This window comes from Cupressus sempervirens, chromosome 10 (assembly GCF_028749045.1).
Source record: "Cupressus sempervirens isolate cs-2001-9-10 chromosome 10, ASM2874904v1, whole genome shotgun sequence".
Classification (NCBI taxonomy): domain Eukaryota; kingdom Viridiplantae; phylum Streptophyta; class Pinopsida; order Cupressales; family Cupressaceae; genus Cupressus; species Cupressus sempervirens.
The window spans coordinates 789,853,122-789,866,562 of NC_143127.1; the positions used below are offsets into that span (position 1 = coordinate 789,853,122).

Sequence of the window (13,441 nt, forward strand, 5' to 3'; positions counted from 1 at the left end):
ACATGAAACCTCAACGGTTATATGAACATTTTTTTAAATTGAGCCAAAATTTGGGATGTATTATACTGGTCCCTTGTGTTTGATTGTCCTCGATGAACTTTGAAAGTTTAACGAACACTATATAGGACATTTAAAATTGGGCCAAAAATTGGGATGTAACACTTAATTCAGATTAGAACATCGATTCGATTGTTTTACAACAGCAGCAATTGATGCACAGATCAAGAGGAATCAATCCTCAAGAATTCTCAACCTTCAAGCCCTTAAGAAACTTCACAAGTCATTAAAAAACAATAGATAAGAGTGAATTCTCTCTCTCCATGAAGTCTCTTTTATAATGCAATTTGGCTTCTTCCTCACATTTTTCACTTAAATGCAAACTTTAATTTTGTTGCATATTTGAATTTGTAATTGTTGAAGATGGTAGCTGCGATAGAGATCTTTATCTCTGAAAATATGAGCGTTATTACCGTTATTGTCACGTGTAGCCGAAAAGGACACTTAAAGTTTAATTTGTAATATTATAAATGTAAATGACATGTGTCATTCACATGCATTGAGGCATGAATATTCAAAGAGTCATATTTAATTATAGGAGTTATGAGAAACTCAAGAGATCTTTGGTTAGAATTTGAAGAGTCTCTTCTATTGTTATATATTCGCATCATGCGATAACCATTGTACACTCGAATTTCATTATCAATAAAGATATGTTTTATTGTGTGGCTGGGTTTTTCTCTTCATTCTAGAAGGGTTTTCCTAGGATATTGCTGGTGTTCTTTATTTCAATTTTATCTCTTTATTATTGCTGGTTATTTCATAGTTTTCTGGGCTCTAGTTTCAACATGGTATTAGAGCCAGGTTGTCTCATGGGTGGCTTTAGCATAATCTTGAATTTTTTTTTCTTTGCATGCAACTTTATCCAGTGTTCTTGATTGAAATATTTGGATGTTATGTTTTGTTTTTGGATGATCTTCTATATTTTTATGAGACCTCTAATCAAGCCTTGTTCTCTTCCGACCCATATTTTCTATGGTTGTGGTTTGTTGATATTTGTGCGTGTGTTTCATTGATTCTTCCAGGCAATGGAATCAATCGTACAACCTCATCTTATTTCCATTAGAGCAAGAAGCCAAGTCATAGCTTCAGTCGATTTTCATGACATTTGTTTTATTAAATGGAAGAAGCAGGTTTATTATAATTTTTTTTTCTCATGTGGTCTTACTTTAAGACACATAGGCTATTTTTAAGTAGTCAAGCTTGGAGCAAAATCATAATTTTTATGTGGATGAACCCATCGAAAGAGTTATTAAAGATTGTGTAACCATTTAGGCTTTATACTCACGATGGTCGGGATCATGTTTGGAATATATTTTTTTTAGATTGATAAGAAATGGAAGGCCATTGCTTTGCCTTCATCATTGTCTCAAATCTGTGTTCATGTTCTTGTTTTGAAGATTTCCACCTATATCCTCAAGAAGTGTCTGTGGTTGTTGAGACAGAATCTTGCATGCAGGTCACTCCTTTATACAACAATTTATTTAGACTCTCCGCTCTTTTATCTCCTCCCAATCGTTGGTTAAAATTATCCTTCATTTAATTTGTTGTTGAAATAATATTGTCTATACTAATGTTTTAAAGCGTGAGTTGGCGGGTGAAGTTAATGTTTGTGGTGGATATGCGTATGATTGCCTAGGTGTCTTTATTGATCTTCTGCTCAACAGATGCTTTTCCTGATTGCGTGCGAGGATCGAAACCCTGGCTCCCTTTTTGGCAGCGGCATGAACCAAAGCCAGGCCTATTCTGCTCGATCCTTCGGTTATGAACACGTGGCGGCCTTTGATAGGTACCTTTATTGGCCGTGGTTGAGCTATGAACCAGAAAACAACGAGAAGGATAAGAGGAATGAAAAACGGAAGGACTAATACTAGCAAAAACAAGAGATTGAAGGTCGCCATTGTTTTATAGTGTGTAAGCTATACAATTTGGCATATCTTTTGGTTGACTTCAATCAAATTCTTCCTCTTTTGCTCACTCCCTCAAGTGTATCGCCCTCCAAGCCACTCGTTTACTAAGAATCTTAGTAGTCGTTTTCTTTCATTGCTCCGTTGAGTTGGCGTTATTTTTCTCCTTTAGTTGGGTTCTTTTCTTTGTAACCAATTTCGGTTAAGCTTCTAGGCCAGTTCTGTTGTTGCATCAAGTAGTTTAATTCATTCAAAGCTCATAATATATTGTTGTGCAAACATTATGAGTAGCCGGCATGATATGATGTCAAGTGTGACAAATTTTATTGCTGCATATCATTTTTATGCATCGAGTAAAAGGTTTTTTTATTATTTCTGAAAAGATTCGGGCTATTTTGATCTCATTTTGTGTTATAGACTTAACATGCGTGTCACAGGTTTTGGAGATTAAATAGAAAGCATCTCATTCAAAATAGGAAGCATCTCAAGATTCAACCAGTTACTATGAAGAGTGTCGTGTTTGTCTTTGGCAGGATGCTTTGATATTATGAGGGTCGAATCAGTTCTCAGCCTTCTGTAACCGTCACATCTACCTTTCATTTCTTGTTTCAAATGAATGACATATTTGGATGTGCTCAGGATAGATTACATATGAAAGAGATAAGTATTATTCTGGTATTAATATCAGATTTTTATAGGAAAATGTAAATTGATGCTATGAGCTTGAGAGAGAGCTAAGTATTCTATAGTGTTTATTTCAAAATCTTATCTCTATATATGTTTTTATGATAGATTGATTTAATCTCTATGGTTGCAGGATGCAACAAGAATCATGAGATGGAGATATTGTTAAAATATATTATTGCATTCAGATACAAAGCTCAGAGGCAACTTGTGCTTCAGAAGGAGGCTTCATAGTTAAGAGGGAGTGTTTATGAAATCCCCTTTACTCTCATATATGCTTATGGTATTTGTAAAATTTGAGACTTAATTGGAACTAAGTCTTGTTGTATGCATATTTCTATTCTTGTGTGAATAAATGAGATTGTAAGATCAGCTATGATAACTCTTTCACTATGCGATAGTGAACATCATGTTGAGAGAGTTCATGATGTCATCAGGTTGAGAGATTCCATGATGGGAGTTGGATGTCATGTTGAGAGATTCCATGACAGTTCATGTTGAGAGAGTCCGTGAACAAAGGCTTAGCTATGAGTCTTGCAAATCTTTTCATGTTGACTAATTCCATGAATGTGATTGTTACAGGTTTTCATGAATCTTATAGAATATATTGTAAGATTTTATCATTAACATTTTGGTTGGAGTTTTGTGTGTTAAAGATCTCTCTCTAGCTAAGAGGGAGTGTTGAAGATAGTAGCTGCGATAGAGATCTTTATCTTTGAAAATATGAATGCTATTACCGTTATTGTCATCTTCAGCTGAAAAGGACATTTAAAGTATAATTTGCAATATTATAAATGTAAATGGCATGTGTCATTCACATGCATTGAGGCATGAATATTCGAAGAGTCATATTTAATTATAGGAGTTATGAGAAACTCAAGAGATCTTCGGTTAGAATTTGAAGAGTCTCTTCTATTGTTATATATTCGCATCATGCGATAAGCATTGTACACTCGAATTTCATTATCAATAAAGATATGTTTTGTTGTATGGCTGGGTTTTTTCCTTCATTCTAGAAGGGTTTTTCCAAGATATTTCTGGTGTTCTTTATTTCAGTTATATCTCTTTATTATTGCTGGTTATTTCATAGTTTTCTGGGCTCTAGTTTCAACAGTAATAACATTAAATGATAATCATTTCCTCCCAAAACTTAAACTAATTCCTTGGTATAGGCTTCCATGAAGTAAGTAAATAAATGTCCCCTTCCAATGATGACTCAACCCTCAACTTAAGTGAAATTATAAATTATAACTTTATAATAAGCCATTTAATGATTTAATAATAATTTGGCCACTAAAATAATAACCTCCCAAAATATTTATCCTTTAATTATGCCGTCTGGAACAAGAGTCACACCAATTATTTCCCCATGTGACCAAGTGCACTTTGTTAAAATAGAAGGGTTCATTTTAATCATCACCAAACTTGCCATAAATAGTAGGTGCATGAAACTAAGCCCAAACAAAGTCCAATCTAAGTCAAACGAAGTCCAATTTGAGTCAAACGAAGACCAATTTGGAGCATACTGAATTGTGAAGAAGACAAAACCCTCCCCAAGCCAAGCCTTTGCCTCAGAAGACCCTCCATCCACATTAATTAGCCTACAAGGATCACAATAATAGGCTTATCCATCAAACTTTGATGTTGGCAAAAATGGGAAAATTACACATTTTCTTGTTCTATGTAATATTTTCAAGCACCTTCTCATTCAAGTTCCCTTACATTCATATTTCTATCCCGCTTGACTTACAACCTTAAGTAATTTCCATCATTGCCCATGCTTTCAAGTTGACTTATTTTACGACTTATTGCTTTCCAGGACTCACCTTGACAACTCTCTTGTCAACATTTCCATGACACTCTGGAAACTGGTTAACAACTTCCTTAGCAATTTGTTTGACACCTTTTACCATTTGCTTTCAAATCTTAGACCAAGGATGACGACTTGTTCACTTTCTAAGGAGAAGATTTAAAGGCCAAAACAACTGCAACACCTAAAACTAATCCTAAAACGAAAAAACCGCAAATAAAAAGAGGGGGACCCCCATTTACAATGGGCTGACGTGTGACATGGTCACCATAGTTGGATGGGCAAATGTTTCAGTAAGAACATAGCATTTGTGTGAAACAATTATCACAATCATTAGACATGGAGCGGAGTTTTATTTCTCTTCATGAATAAAATCATGGATAATGGTTTCATTTTTATCTTTGTCTTTGTTTAGTACAAGGTGCTAACTTACACAACATGGGTTGTATTAGTAGTTTAAACTTCTAGTTAGTATTCTTAATAAATCCACAGATGATAGGAGGACAAAATTTAACAATGAAACTTGAAAATATAAAGACAAGATCTCCATGCCAGTTTTCCAAAAGAATGTACCACGTATATCTAATTTAAAATAAGAACGGGGATGACATTTGTTTGCGATTGTTTCCAATCACTCTAGCCCTTTTTTCCCTTTTCAGGATTAATTTGATATTGTGTTGTTTTTGGTTGTTCTAGGGCATCAGTTTGAGATGGTACTTTCGAATAACTCTGCGTTTAGTGAATACACGGTGATAACTTGATAGTTTGAAACGTTACAACAATTTACTGTGTATATCTAATTTAAAATAAGAATGGGGATGACCTTTGTTTGCGATTGTTTCCAATCACTCTAGCCCTTTTTTCCCTTTTTAGGAATAATTAGATATTGTGTTGTTGTTGACTGTTCTAGGGCTTCAGTTTGAGATGGTACTTTCGTATAATTTTGCCTATTGATTCCCAAAACCGTAGATTGGAAATCCAAGAGCCTACCACATCTTCGATAGGATTCCGTAATCAATTTTGGCCAACAAATGAGAATCACCTTGATTCCCTTGCACTTCAGGCTTCGTTACACCTAGGTGGGTAGACCTTCACCTCGAACTTGATCACCTGGTTCAGAGCTTTTCTAAAGCAAATTTAAGCTTGGGAGTTCTTTGGCTATCAAAGTCCTTGAACTCAATTAAAATAAAACAAAATACTGAGTATTTGAATTGAATGGTTTGTATAATGTTTGTGAATAATGAATTTGATGCTTGTAGGAAGGACTATATAGATTTTTTGACCCGATTAAAAAAAATAGAATGCTGAGTGTTTTGAATCGAATGGTTTGTATAATGTTTGTGAATAATGAATTTGATGCTTGTAGGAAGGACTATATAGATTTTCTGACTTCAATAATAGAAAGACCAGTGCCTTTGCTCATTCGGGCAATAGAGTCAACTTCAGTGAATTTTTTCACATACAACTTTATAATGTTTTACGCATTTATACTGCCAACAATTAAATAATCAAGATGGACATATCAAATATATATGCAATCTTAAATTAGTCCAGATTGAATTTTAACTCTTGTGGTAGGGAAACAAATTGGACACAGATACATAAACAATTTGATATTTCACAATATCTGTGATGATCGAATTTAAAATGCTAAATGACCATGTCCACTTCTCTGACATTTAAAATTGCATACAAAATTCCAAAAAATGATTATAAAGGACGAACCATCTGCAGTTTAATTCTCCATGCCATTTAGAAATAAACAAAAGACATTTTATTTTATCATCAAAATAAAATAATTGAGTTTATATTACAAAGTCGTACAATAGATATAAAATACTCCTAGAGAATATGTATTTCGAATATGTCTTCCTTCCTCTTCTAACTTGTATTTATATTCCTTTTATGTGAAAGATATGACTTTTCAGTGAAAAGTCATATTATGCTTCTTATCAATTAATTGCATCTCTTGGATTAATTAATTTATAGTATCTTGTTTATTATCTTTGTTTTGGCTTATGTTATTATCGGGCCTTCCCTTATATCAAACTATTGCATAAACATTATCGTAAAACATGTTATATGCCATGATTATTAAAAATAAAAAATTGTTGTGAAGGGGCATCCATTTGAAGCGCTGGAAGTGATCAGACGACTCATACTCCTGTGGCAAAGAATACATTGCAATCTTATCTTTAGCTTCCGCAAGCACTTAGGGGTGCTTCTATACGGACTGGAATTAATAAACCATAATCATTACTTAAGGTGTTTCAAAAGCAAATATGGTGCAATCTTCCATTTCCGCCGTGAGCATATCACTCGGATGTGGGTTTTGTGAAATTGTTTGGCTCTCTGTTTGGGTCATGTCCGGCATCAAATCTTTAATACAACCTCCATCACTGTTTTTCCTTGAATACATTGACACGGTCAAGACTGACTGTCGTGGCTTTCAAAACTTGTTGTCTTGAAACATTGACCAATCATCCTGATGAGTGCTATGACATGCTTTATTAAAACTATGCATCTCTAACATTATTGTTTGCTTTCCTTTATCGAGCTTCTTCTACACAATTTTGGGATATTGATTAGTCACACATGGAGCAAAGCCTCACGTCATATGGAACAGGTTTCATTGAATTTAATTCCTATTACCGCTGACCTGTGCATTTATACATGGTTGCTAAGTCGTGTTTGCATGATGGTTTCTGAGGAGACTCAACGATGATGTGTGTTAGACGAAATGGCCTTCATATGCATAGATTCTTCTGATAGCAACCTTTTCTCAAGAACCATACATAGAACTTTTATGTTTGATTCAATGGCTTAGGTCCTTGTTACTTGCTGGCATGTGTTTCATTGTAAATCTCCTAAATGATGATGCCTTCCAGCCTGAGTAAGCTTGACCACTTTGCAAACTCTTAATCTGAATAAGTGTGAGAAGTTACTGGTATTGCCCTTTGGATATATAGGGTATACCCTGTTATATTTGTTTGTTGAGATTTTTGTAAAGCTTTATTAATAGCATCTTTTGATTGCAGTCCTCATGTGTTCACCATGATAGCATCGCATACTATTGTATAGATATCTTCAGTTTTGTATATTATTGAAATATATATATCATAATCAATAAACAATCTTCTCCACCATCTTTTCTTAAATGAAGACTCTAAAAATTAGAGTTACATCACTGTCTTCAGTGAATACCTGGTGATATACTGGATAGTTTGAAAAGGTGTCTAAATGAGTTTCCACCTTGAGCAGTTTGTGTAGAATTTAATCATAATGAAAATTATTATATTTAGTTTGAAATTTAAGAGTACTTAATGGCTGATAAGGGGCTGCAGCTACACATGATGTGTACTAGGTTGATGAGCAACAAAAACAAGGGTTGGGTTGATAAGCAGTTGTGCAGAATATGTCCAAAGTAAAGTTCAAACATCATACAACAAATGTATTGCTCAAATTGTATCAATGCCAATACATTGCAAATAAAAAAGTGAAAGGCAATCAAATTATAATGTTCATAGAGTAAATCTTTCCACAAATTAAAACAAAGGCAATAGAATGCCAATGAAAAAGTAAAAGAAAATTCATTAAAATACTTGTAAATGCAGATCAGTGAAAGGTGGAAGTACAATTTGATACACATTCACTTGCTTAAGCCTGCTCCTTAGGGTTGCTTCAACACCTGTGCTATGTTGTGCAGATTTAACCCCACATATTACTGAATATATTGCTTGTTGATCTGTTAGTGGAGCTGTCCAATTATCAAAGGTACCATCGGAAGCAGGGGCACTCATGCTGCAGTTAGGCATCCCTTGGAAAGCAGAGCAATTTTAGTTCATGGAGGTTATGGAGGCCCTGATCCTCACTGGCTGGAGGATATTTCACTCCTTCGTACAGGTCAGAAAATCTTGATTGAAGCTGACAATACATTATTTCTATGTTGTAACAATCCACTTGCACCGGTTTTCTGCCAAGTTAAGATACTGCATTCTTACTGAAGTCCTATATCTTAATTGATATTTTATTTTCCCTCGTGGTATTTTCAGCAGTTACTGCAGGGTAACATTTTTCATAAGTTAGATTTAAAGGAGCAATACATGATCTGAATTTGAGATATGCATGACTAGTGTTTAAGTTGCCAAGTGCATACAGTATGAGCACCTATAATGATTCTCTAGGGTGATTGACTTAGATAATTATTGTTTCTATTTAAATGGTAAGATTTTTCTTGTGATTGCCCAAAGGAATGAATATTTCTACTTGTCCATTTCTGAGAAAAGGAAGTCTTTACAAATAATTTTAATCCATGCTAAATTATTATGGGGCAGGTCAGCAGATTCTCTAGAGTGGTATACATTGAATCCTGGTGGAAAATTGCCATGTGCAAGAGGTTACCATTCCTTGACTACAATTGGAGCACATGCTATTCTATTTGGGGGTAAGGGTGATTCGGGAATTGTCAAAGATGATTATTTGAGGTAATTCCTTTTACTTGTCAGTTGTCCTCAGTTAACTGGATTAGAAAAAGAATTGTTGAAAACTTTATCCTGATGATACTTACTAATGTCTCATGCTATGCAGAGTATACGATGTTTTAACAAATAAATGGGCTATTCTTGAAGTGGAAGGGGACACTCCATTACCACGTTCAAATCATGCAGCTACTTTAATGGATACTGATTTGTTTATTATTCACGGTGGTCGCAATGGGACAACACGTTTGAGTGACACATGTGTTCTAAAGGTATGGAAGAAACTACCTATTCTTGATTTTCTTTAACTTCAGATTCTTACTCAATCAAATATGTTACCTGGAATGATAGTCTCTCATTTACTGTTTTTCTAAATCGAAGTTTGACATATATAATTGCTTTATTGATCTTAATTTAATATCAAAACTTGAGATACATCATATACCCAAACTCAATATGAGCTAGTTGCACTGAAGATCTAATGAATGGAGTCATGGGTTAAACATCTCCGAGAGAACTAATTTTTTTTGAATGTGTAATCTTCGCATGCACAATAACCATCATTACTGTGATTTTTTCAATCTTGGATGTTAGAGCCCAGTAGCAATGGTTTGGTGGCCTCTAGTCTAAGTACCACTTCCTCTTTTGCCAGCTACTCCTGCATCTTGATCTTTATTTAAGGACTTCAGAGAGCTTTTTGTTAGAGTGGGGTTGCCGTTGCACCAAAAGACCGATCTGTCAATGCCAGATACAGCCACTCAACTTATAGTACACAGGAGGTGGTTAAGCCCTTGTCACGAATCCCGAGGGGAGCGCTGAACAAATTTCCAACAATCACCCCCTCAACGTTACCCGAGGATCTTAGGATTCGAACCTGTGACCAAGCTCTGATACCGCTTGTTAGAGTGGGGTTGCTGTTGCACCAAAAGACTGATCTGTCAATGCTTGATACAACCACTCAACTTATAGTAGGAGGCGGTTAAGCCCTTGTCACGAATCCCGAGGGAGCGCTGAACAAATTTCCAACACCTCTGCCATTTTCAGTTTAATAGCTCTCTTTTTTGTTTTATTTTGTTAGTTTCATATCACAGCTGAGTTGCATGTCCTCGTGGAGCATTGTCCTGTTGTGCTATAATTATGTATGCATCTGCAATTCTAATGACTGTTAACAATATACCAGTAGATTCTAATTAAAATTTAGATTCACATTTATCTTTGGTTTAAATAAAAGTCATATTAAAAAAGTTTAATCTCTTTTATGGAACCTTACTTTTGGCACAATCAGACAAAAGTTGTTTGTGGGAGTGATTAATGTATTTACAGGTTCCTCATTCATCTTCATCTAGCATGTTGACTGCACGTTTGAAATGGCACATTTTGGAGACAACAAATGTTTTGGTCAACACTAAGAAATCAGTTGGGAAGAGATCAATTCTTAAGACTGAATCAAGTTTTCCACTTGGCCGATCTGCACATTCCTTGGTAGCAAGAGGTCAATCATTGTATATTTTTGGGGGCTATGGTGGTCAGGGTATGTCAATTATGAAGTAACTCATTGTATGGTTATTACTTTTTAGTGACATTTTGTTCCTTCCAGTTATCATTTTGTGATGCATTGTTTTGATTCTCATGATTTTAAGATTTAGTGTACCTTGCTCTTTCATATGTACTTTCATGTTTAAGAATGTAACATGGATCTCAGAAAGGACCTTTGAAAGATTTTACTTGATTTTAATAATTTCTCCATGACTCAGCTGAAAACTTACATGTCTCTTCCTCTTGCTGTTGATAGGTCTCACTTTCAATGACATATATGTCTTACGGAACTTTCTTGCTTTAGCAGGTATTCTCTTGCTGTAATATGGCAGTTTGTAAGTGGATTTTCCATTTAAAATTTGTTTCTCAATGTAGCACTGAAAATTAGTGAATTAGTTTCTGTGATCAATTTGGTATCAAAATAATTTTGAGCTAAAATGCTACTGTGGCCTTCTACCTCCGCAGGTATAATTTTGTAGGATTATTTATCCTGCAAGCATTAGTTTTGTCTGACAGACTAAATGTTGTCTTTTATATATGGTATATTTACAAATTTTCGTAATTTAAACTCCTTACACTCTTAACATGTGTCTACTGTTAGAAAATGATTGAATGTTTCTTTGGGTCTACAGATTAGGTCATTCATTTATTATACTTCATTGATTTTAAAGTTCCCTAATTTGTATCAAAAATTAAATAATAATTAACATTTCTCCTACTTTTTGCTTTCTCCTTTCGTGCGGAGGGGAAATATCTCTCTCAAAAGGGGAAGTGCGTGTTATAAAATGTTATGTGAAGGAATCTTAAAATACAATACATGAGCTCTTAGTATACTTATCCTATTTCACTCTTGTACCCTGTAGAGGAATATGTGCACTAGCAGCTCTAACAATTTTAACGTAGGGGTTATATGCATTTTCATGACAGTCTTTTATATTTTCTTCCACCTCTTTGTTTTCTATTTAGTTCCCTCTCTACCATGCGCAAGAAATATTTACTCCTCTCTCTTCTATGTGCAAGAAATATTGATCAGTGACTAAAGATACAGAATTTATAGGATATTGGTATTTTGGTATAAGAATATTACTGGAGAACATATTTACATCATTTTCTATGTGTGAATTGTTGAAACAATTATTAAATAAAATTTAGCCAATTTTACTTAATAATTGTTTAATTTTTACCTCAAAATAAGTTTACTTCCATAGCATACAAAATTGTCAAATACATGCTAACAGACACACTAGATATGGAAATAAAACTAGAAAAGTTGAATACATGGTTCAAAATTCTTAGATTTGGATATCATGGAATCAAAAAAATAAAGGGCAGTGGCATTGACTGGAAAATTGCAATATGTAGTTCACAGTAGACCTGATATTGCATCAGCTGTTGGGATTGTTACAAGATTCTCTGAAAATCCTAAGGAGAATCATTTAATATCCATGATGCGCCCAGTTGCTTGTAATGTGCGAGATACCAAATTACACAAAATTGCAATGATAAACAGAGATCAGATGTCAACACCAATCAATGAAATAATCAGATACAAAGTAGTAGGTCTTTCAATGATGATATCTACATTGGGATGCACAGATATATTGATATACACTCACTGTTATGCCAAGTTTGAATCTTTTTATGGTTTGCAATGCTACTGACGCTATCTGAGAAAAGATTCCACTTGGTATATCTCTAAGTAGTCGATCTTGGTTAAGGTTTGGATTCAGATTTTGGAATTTGGCAATTTTTTTGGGGCTGATTTTTGTAACATGGATATATATATATACACACACATTTAAAAACAAAGACAAAAACAAAAATATGTGTTTGTATGCATATTCATAGATTCATACACATGACATGTCAATGTTCATTCATCATTGGCTCAAAATTTCAAACATATAATATTAAGAAGTTAGAAGCAGAAAATGAGAAGATGAGCGATACTAAACCTTGAAAGGTCCATTTTTTCCCACCCTATCATTTTCTCTTTTAGAAAGCTCATAAGTTGGACATTCTACGTGCTCAATAAAAAAGGCCTAATGGTTGAAATTTTTTTTATGGTTTTGGTGTCTTTTCTTCCCACACTCTTTAATTGAGCGGTCTGTACTGGCTTTTCTAATTCTTGGTCGAGGCACGTGATCTACCCGATTCAGAAGATCGGGTTGACTTTTGACCCCGATAACAACAGGTATGCCATGATTGGGCACACCCCTTTGCTAAACTCTATGCCACGACACTGAACACTATTCTTTTTAGAGAGATTGACAAGAGAGCTTGTAGGGCCAGAGGTTAGGCTGATTTTCGGGCGAATAACCAGACCATGGACCATATTTTGATGTTACGAGCTATCATTGAGGAGGCTTGGCACCACTCGGTGAAAGTCTTTGCTGTTTTGTAGACTTTTCTAAGGCTTTTGATACCGTTCCACGGGTGGCCCTGTTTAAGAGACTTAGAGACATTGGGATTTCAGAGATCTTACTGATGGCTATTATGAGATTATACGAGAGTGTGACAGCCTGTAATAACCCAGTCTGGTTATAGCTTCAAAATAACTCTAATTTCCTTAATATTTAGTGATTAGACATTCTGTCAAACACTTGTCTAGCAACCTCATAACCACTGTTAATAGGATGAACAGAGTAACTTCATTTCCTTCTGTAAAATTCACAAGAAATATGAATATAAATCATGGATGAATATGCCAGGTAGTTTTGCAAATAATGAATTCACTAGTTCTGATTTCTATATCTGTTTATTCCATGCACCTATGTCTTACAATCAAACCTCAAGTATTTTCAATGTAGCAATGCTGGTTTGACAAACTTCATTTAACAATTATTGTCTTGAATTGGTAGAGTAATCTCAATCTCCATATTACAATCCAAGACTGCTACCAACCTATATTTTGCTCATCAACAATTACATATGATTAATAAAGAAATATGATTGCTTTGATTGAGTTT

At 34.6% G+C, this 13,441-nt stretch overlaps 1 protein-coding gene across 4 annotated transcripts in view; it reads left to right on the forward strand.

The window, feature by feature from the left end:
• LOC149536277 (uncharacterized) overlaps positions 1 to 13,441 on the forward strand; it is a 313,709-nt gene that overhangs the window by 37,856 nt on the left and 262,412 nt on the right. For all 4 annotated transcript variants that reach the window (XM_089805517.1, XM_089805516.1, XM_089805519.1 and 1 more), the window contains exons 3-7: positions 8,211 to 8,361; positions 8,801 to 8,942; positions 9,046 to 9,208; positions 10,260 to 10,467; positions 10,729 to 10,779. In XM_089805517.1, coding sequence (XP_089661643.1) covers positions 8,211 to 8,361; positions 8,801 to 8,942; positions 9,046 to 9,208; positions 10,260 to 10,467; positions 10,729 to 10,779 — 715 coding nt within the window. The remainder of the gene's footprint in view (positions 1 to 8,210; positions 8,362 to 8,800; positions 8,943 to 9,045; positions 9,209 to 10,259; positions 10,468 to 10,728; positions 10,780 to 13,441) is intronic.